This window comes from Helianthus annuus, chromosome 13 (genome assembly GCF_002127325.2).
Source record: "Helianthus annuus cultivar XRQ/B chromosome 13, HanXRQr2.0-SUNRISE, whole genome shotgun sequence".
Classification (NCBI taxonomy): domain Eukaryota; kingdom Viridiplantae; phylum Streptophyta; class Magnoliopsida; order Asterales; family Asteraceae; genus Helianthus; species Helianthus annuus.
Window position 1 is genome coordinate 98,370,251 of NC_035445.2, and position 8,000 is coordinate 98,378,250.

The window sequence follows — 8,000 nt, forward strand, 5'->3', positions numbered from 1 at the left end:
CCATGCATGTACAGATTGAAACTAGTTCTATACTCGTCCGGTGGACAGGTCTATTATCGGTATAATGACATAAGGAAATGAGAATTATGATACAATAACCTTAGACATTACAGCGTAACAAAAACAATTTATACTTGTGTGGTGGACGGGTATATTATTGGTATAATGACATAAGGGAATGAGAATCAAGATACTGATAAATTCAGAATCAATAATGATGGTGTTGATGTTATAGATGTTATGTGGATGCTAGGTAAGGAATTCGATTTGGATTCAACAAATTCGACTCAATTCGATTCGATTATCCATAAGTCGATTTGATTGTCAAGAATTCGAATTCGAGTCCAGTAAATCAAATACAAATTCTAAATTTTAAATTCGATTTGATTCAAAATTCGAATTAACACATACAAATAACTTTAATTTGGACTATAATATAAATTAATCTATAAATTTAATCTAAGTACTAAAATCATTGTGTTTTTTTCTATATTTGCGTGATTGTATCTTTTTTTTTTTTTTTGCAACTCGTTGTGTTATATTTTTCGACATTGTGTTATATTTTGCTCGACAATATGTTTTATTTTGTGATTTGTTGTGTCTTTGTACACTTTTTATTTTTAGAAGTCTTTGTAGAATAACTTTACCCATAATAATAATTTTGATTATTTGAGTGAAATTTGTAATTTAAATTGGGTTAGGTTTAGTTTAAATTATCTTGCTATCCAAGTTGTTAGTGTTATAAAAAGTTGAGTTATTTCGTTGTTTACTTACTTTGTAATTATATTTTATAAAGCAATAAAAATTAAGAGCCGATTGTTGTGATCGAACCCTTGATTATTTACGTGTTCTTGATCATCCCCGTTTAACACATATTTTACATAGATACGCAACACGGATGCCTTTAAGGTAAACGATAAAATAATCATGTTATATTGTAATTAGATGTAATTGGCGAATAAATAACCGACGACATATTGAACGGCATAAATTCTTTTGAATAATTTGAGCATTAACATGTAGGAATTAAAAGAATATTACAACTTAGAGTAAAGTATAATTTCAGTCCCTGGGGTTTACACTAATTTCAGTCCCTGGGGTTTACACCAAATCACACGTTCATTTGAAAAGAACGAACACTCCAGTCCCTATGGTTGTCGGTTGGAATCAATAACGTCCTTTTATGAAACGTTCTTTAGTCGAACACTCCAAATACACTTACTTAATACTACTTAGGCACGAGGAGGCAGGAGCGTAGTTTTGTGGGGGCCGGGAGGGGTGCCCGACCCCCGAACTTTTCGCTCAGTAGTGTGTCTGGTATGTAGTTTTCGTATAGAATTTTTTAGGTATATACGTTTTCAACCTCCCTGTTTTATAATTTTTTTAGGTATATACGTTTTTGACCCTCCAATCGGAAATATCAAGTTTCGCCACCGCGAGGAGGTGCCCACTATGGTTGAAAGGGTTAGTTAGACCCCTCCTTTTCCATAATGGATTTTCATTGAGATCGTGGGCTCCTTCCAGATCTTCATGCTTCCCATTATCGACCATTGTGGAATTTTTAGAATGTTGGAGAACGGTCGAAATATTTAATAAAAATTTACCCCAAACCTTTATAACTATTTAAACATAACAAAAAAAAAAAAAAAAAACCCTTATATTTTACGCCACATACACAATTTTACCAAGCTTGCCAAGTGATCAAATAATTATAACATGGACAATATTTTGTGATCTGATATTTAAAAAAAAAAGACCGATGAAATGGTAACCGAGGTTCATCATGGTTTGGGCATTTGCGGGATAAACATAGTGGAATGAGTGGTTATTCACTGAAACCAAACGCATTAACAAAACCAGTGTTGATTAATCGCTATTCGGCCAAGAATTGTTAATCAAGTCTATTAATCGCTAGTCGGGCCTAGTCGGTCAGCCAAAAATCGGCGATTCCGGCAAAAAACTTTGTATATTCTGGTCAAAACCTCTAAATTTCGGCCAGTTTAAAAAAACCTAAAAAATGAGTTGAGTAACCTAGCTACTAGTTGAGTAAGAGTACCTAGTAGCTACTTAAAATATTTACGTATAAAAATCTTAATATGATACATAAAACTTCACATATAAAAAACTCGATCCGATTAATCTCGAGGAATCCAAAGTGTTGGTGCATTCTTCTAATTAAGTCAGCATGTGAGAAGAAAACTTTGTAACTAAGAAAATGCGACAAAAAAGTTGCAACATAAATGGTGTTTTATTTTCTCATTACAAAAAGAATCAACAAATTCAATCAATATGAACACATCTACACACTTTAGCTTATACATCAATATGCATATATATCTTACAAAAGAATATGATTATAAATTCAATTAGATATCCATCCTTCAATCACTTTTTGATGAAACTCCTGCAGCAGCAGCAGCCGCCTCTGTAACCTCCACATCACCACCCGAGCTCTCCGCTAGCTCGGGTTTAATCTCCTGAATCTTCTCAAGAACTTGACCAGCGTCCGGCCTTTCTTCAGGCGAAGGATCCACACAGTGCATCGCCAATTTCAGAACACTAAGCAGCTCATCACCACCAACATTAGCCGGATCACCCATTAACTCCAAGTCAAACACTTCATTAGTCCATTCTTCCTTCACGATCGACGCCACCCACTGCGGCAAATCCAGACCGTCGGTTGCCTCACTGGGAGATTTCCCAGTCAAAAGCTCCAGCATAATCACACCAAGACTGTAAACGTCGGTTTTTGGGGTGGCGTTCTTGAGCTTTGCGAGCTCTGGAGCCCGGTATCCCAACGTTCCCGCGGTTGCAATCACGTTGGTATTCGCTGCATTTGTCATGAGTCTCGAGAGGCCCACGTCAGCAATCGCGGGGTTCTTCTGCTCGTCGAGTAACACGTTGCTTGAAGTGAGGTTCCCGTGCACTATGTTCTCTTGGTTATGAAGGAAAACAAGCCCTTTTGTTATGCCCGCGATTATGTTCTGTCTCGTCGGCCAGTTTATCAAACTTTCGGGTCCTCGAGCTGTAACAGTTACAAGTAACAACATCATTAAACCCAAATTAGATTAAATCGACGTAAACCCAAATTAGATTAATGAGAATTCAAACTAAACATACCATGGAGGAAAGAAGCTAGACTGCCCTGAGGCATGTAATCGAACACGAGAAGCTTTTCCCCTTTAGGTCCCAAATAATAAGCGCGGAGGGCCAAAACATTCGGATGCCGAATCTTTCCCAGTTCAGAAACTTCGGTTTCGAATTCTTTATGCGCTTTCGTCACCTTCTCTCTTAGTCGTTTTACCGCAACCATGTTACCGTCTTCTAACGTAGCCTTATATGAGGTTCCATACGTACTCTTTCCCATTATTTCAGCAGTCGCGCATAACAAATCGTCAGCGGTAAACACAAATGTACCCGAAAAATGCACCAATTTCCCACCTGTTTCTCCTGATTCAACAACATCAGCCCCTGCTACTGCTGGTATTGGCATCGAAATGTCGGTTTTGCCATTCTTCGACTTTGTTCTTGCAGCCCTCTTTCGGATTAAGAAGCAAAGGAGTAAACAACATAACAGAAGCAGCACCAGCAACAGGGCCCCACCTGCTATGAGAATGATATCTTTTGTACTGAGTTTTCTGTTATCATGTTTTTTGTTCGGTGTTTGAACAATCGGTGAAGCAGACGGAGAAGGCGGAATGGACGGAACAGGGCATGGAGCCGAAACGCTATACCCACATAACTCGATATTCCCGACAAAAGAGCTCGAATTAAACCTCTTCAAAAGCGAAGAATCAACACTACCAGAAAGTGAGTTATACGAAACATTAAACGAATCAAGATTCTTCAACTCACCAATCGATTTCGGGATTTCGCCACTGAAATTGTTGTGGGATAACCCGAGTCGAGTGAGAGAAGAAAGATGCCCAACAGCATCAGGAATCGGGCCATTCAACCGGTTGTTATCCAATACCAAAACCGAAAGATTCGAAGAGCTAAAAGAGGGTAACCCCCCTTTGATAGCATTGTTCGATAAATCCAAGATTCGTAGCTTAGAAAGATTAGCAAACTCATTAGGTATAACCCCATCAATGTGATTATGACCAAGATTAACATTTTCGAGATTACGCATCTTGCTTAATGAAGCCGGAATACTTCCAGTGAGAAAGTTATGATCAAGGGTGAAAGATACGAGTTCACCCGAACCCCAAGTGTCCGGAATGGGACCGGAAAGATTGTTGTGTTCTAAAGCTAAGAATGTGAGTGAAGGTAATAGGGTAAAACTGGAAGGAATAGAACCCGAAAAGGCGTTGTAACTAAGGTTGAATCTATAAATCTTGCTGGAATTGGAAACAATATTAGGAATTGTTCCATTTAACTGATTGTTGCTTAGATCAAGATTCTGTAAAGATGGGGTAATAGACGGTGGGATGGAGCCCGAAAGGCGATTGTTGAACAGATAAACACCTCGTAGATTCGGTAACAGCCATAACGACTGTGGAATGGAACCGGCTAACAGGTTGTCATGTAGACTGATCCTTCTGAGCGAATGAAGATTCCCCATTTTCGACGAAATCTTGCCGCCAAATCCCTTCCATGGAAGCTGAATAGCGATGACTCGACCTTGATCGCACTTGATACCGACCCAGCCACCTGTACATACACCGTTTCTACCCTTCCAAGACCGCAATACGCCTCGGAAATCGATAAGATCTTGCTTGATGGATTCAAGAGCTGAGTAATCTGAGAGTGTGACTGTGGTGGTGACCTCATCACCTGAAACAAGATGAGAACAGAGGATAAGAACAAAAGTAGTTAAAATAAGTGTATTTTGAAAGGAAAAACGGGTTGGTTGTGATTGTTGTTGTTGTTCTCTATTGTTGGATGAACTCCTGCAAAGAGAAACAGAGTTTGTTATGCACGCCAAGTGTTTGTGAAAATGACTCAGAGAGTCATGTTGAGTTCCCATGAAGAAAAAACCCCCCAAATCAAGCAGCAGCAAAGTGTGTTAACGAAAGATGAATGTGGGTTTCTTTTCTTTTCTTTTGATTGTTTATAAATAACAAACACTTGATGAGAGAGAGGGAAAGAGAGAGAGAGAGAGAGATGAAGATGAAAAGTGAGGAGTGAGAGAGGATGATATTTAAAAGAGAGAGAAGACGGTGGGTGGGTGAGAAGAGTGATGGGAGGGTGATGTTTGTTTACGTTGAGGAAGGAAGGGGGGCAACGGCTATCTGATACGGGTCACATGCGGAAGAAAACATGAACCGGTAGCAATTGAAACGGTTGATTAGGGTTTTGACCAACATCTACAACGGCTATATTCTCTCATGTTTTTCTTCTTGTCTCTATGCACAATAATCTGTCCAAATAAAATAGAAAAAAGGATCTCTGGCCGTTAAAAAAAAGGTTCTCGGATGCTTAAACATAAACATAAAATCATTTGTTATAGCTTTATATAATATTTTTTATTATTTATTAGAAAAAAGCTACTGATTTTCTTATTTAGATACAGTTAAATAAATATAGGCTGTTTGGTCGTTGTTTTTCGTTAGCCCGATTTAGGTCGGCTTGTTTGTAAATGAAGTTTACTTTAAAAAAAAAAATACAGTTAAATAAATATAGTCGTTAAGCAATTAGATACAGTTAAATAAATATAGTTCTTAAGCAATAAATGTTTTGTAACGTTAATGTACATTTTTCAGAATACAAAATTATGTTTTTCATGACATTCTCCGATGATTAAAGATAAAACTTTTTATGTTAAAATAATTATATGGTGTTTTTATACGATTATGTTTTTATGTTAAAATAATTATATTGTTTGACTAGTCTCTAAAACATTTGTCTGTTCGTCATAGGCTAGAAGCCTTGAAGGAGTATAGTTCCAAATCTTGTGCCGATCTCAGGTCGTGCGCGAGATCATATCCAAAATAGATCAAATCTAACACTTAGTGAAAGACTGGGTTTTCCTGACCTTGCACCGACTACACGAACCTCAGGTCGCGCGCGAGGTTATACCCAATGCAGATCGAATACAACATTTGCCCGGTAAGCACAGAGACCCCATGCACCAGCATGACAATGTTGTACAGTACGGAAGGTACGATTGACAGAGCAGTGGACCTATAGGCGCTCGACAGGCTGTAATTTATCGTGTTAAACGATAAGCAATGGTGCAGGGGACAAGAAGTACACAAGGACACGTACGTGTCACCAATCAGCGTACGCCAACCACTGCTCCATGATCTCCACCTAACTGCTGATGACAGACTAGACAATAAGGACAACCGTCAGGGCCTGTGGATCCATTCAGCATGCGCCAACTACGCTCTCGCCTGTAAACACTAACGATCGTGACAGGGGAGGCAGAACGGAAATTCCTTTTGTCGATCTCGGAACCAAGGCCCATTAGTCCATCTCCTTCACAACTTACCTCGGCTATAAATAGAGAACTTCAGCTACAGATTTAAGGATCGCTTCTTATTCTCACTCCGGAGGGTGGTTACAAGGAGAACCCCCTATTCTCCTTCTTGTAAAGATCTTCACGGTGTGTTGATTGTTTTGCAGGACCATCGCAGCTGTTTATCGAGCTCAGAAGACGATTAACCTTATTTAGACGAGACACTAACCACAAGCTAATCGCCGAAATAACTTGGTGTTTCTTCATTGGTGCCCATCGATTTTTACAATCATTTTTTCATCTTATTTCTGAGTTTTGTTAGATCTCATGGCAGATTAGAGCATTCCATTTTCACCCATCGGTCTACGCTCTCAAACGGGCCAGGTTGCGGACAACGCGCACGTACAAAACCACTTGAATGGCGAGTACGTCGAGGGTGAATACAAAGAAGTTGGTGGTATGCACGCAAGTGGGACTCGTCTCGCTCAAAACATGACCCCAATGAGCCATGGCGTGGGGCCATCGGCGACATTAGCATCACTATTGCCGGAAGGGGAGACTCGCGCTTCTTGGCTTCTAAAAAATCAAGCTACACTGAATGTTATGTATGCACAACTATGTGCACAGGAAGGGCAAACACCATTTCAAGCGCAACAGATTCTAGTGGCAACTCCAATGCCAAGGCAGCTGGATTACAGCTCCCCTCATCATGAGCGCATGCCGTCTCACGTACCATCTGAGTACACAGAAAAATACCACCGCCAAAGGTCGCCATTGCTAAGGCGACAGAGTGTCCACACCACACGCGATACGCACAGGGACACATGAGGATATTATGATAGCCAGCATACTCAGCCTCACCGAAGAACTCCGATCAGTAGCCGGCACGGGCCGTGCAACATGAACGAGGAGTGGGATACCCACACAGGTGAGCCCGACCCCATGTATCATGAAGGTGACAGCTCTTCTGTCTTCAGCCGTCTCCCGAAACTATAACAACCCTCGGTAAAACCGACACCCTCATAATATTTCTGACACCCTAATATATCTTTAAATACATCAATATGTCTTTATATGCAACCCGTATGTGAAAACCGAGCCCAAATTAGAATATAATATATAAAATAAATTAAAAACAATAATTATTAAGCTGAGGCGGGCCGCGTAGGACCTCACCTCAACTTAACGCGGGCCGTATGAAGGTGTAACCGGACTCCGCTAAATTCTTTAGTTGACGCGGGCCGCATAAGAGATTCCATTAGTTAATGCGGGTCGCGAGTGTCTCAAATGGTGGCGCAGCCCGGTGATGACACGTGTCATCATCGTGGCGGACCTATACGCTGACCCAGCCAAGCTACGCTTTGACCCAGCGTTGACGCGGGCCGCGTAAGCTTGGCCTGTTCTTCACGCGGGCCGCGAGAAAGTGCGATTACAGCCCTATAAATAGAAGGCAACGGCCTTCAGTCCGTCTCGCTTAAATCTTTCTTTCTTTCTTAATTTTCTGTAGTGGCGTTACTATACCCGGGCATTATACCCCCTAAAATAGCGAGGTTCTGCTACGATGTAAGTATTATAACCCCTGGAGACGTATTAGGTA

General features: G+C 40.4%; 1 protein-coding gene across 1 annotated transcript; it reads right to left on the reverse strand.

Moving 5' to 3' along the window:
- Positions 1-2,229: 2,229 nt before the first annotated feature.
- Positions 2,230-5,220, reverse strand: LOC110917237 (probable leucine-rich repeat receptor-like protein kinase IMK3). The gene is made up of 2 exons (XM_022161826.2): positions 3,121-5,220; positions 2,230-3,025 (listed from the first exon to the last, which is right to left on the reverse strand). Exons 1-2 carry the CDS (start codon positions 4,967-4,969, stop codon positions 2,382-2,384), a joined length of 2,493 nt encoding a protein of 830 aa, XP_022017518.1. The 5' UTR covers positions 4,970-5,220; the 3' UTR covers positions 2,230-2,381.
- Positions 5,221-8,000: the final 2,780 nt, after the last annotated feature.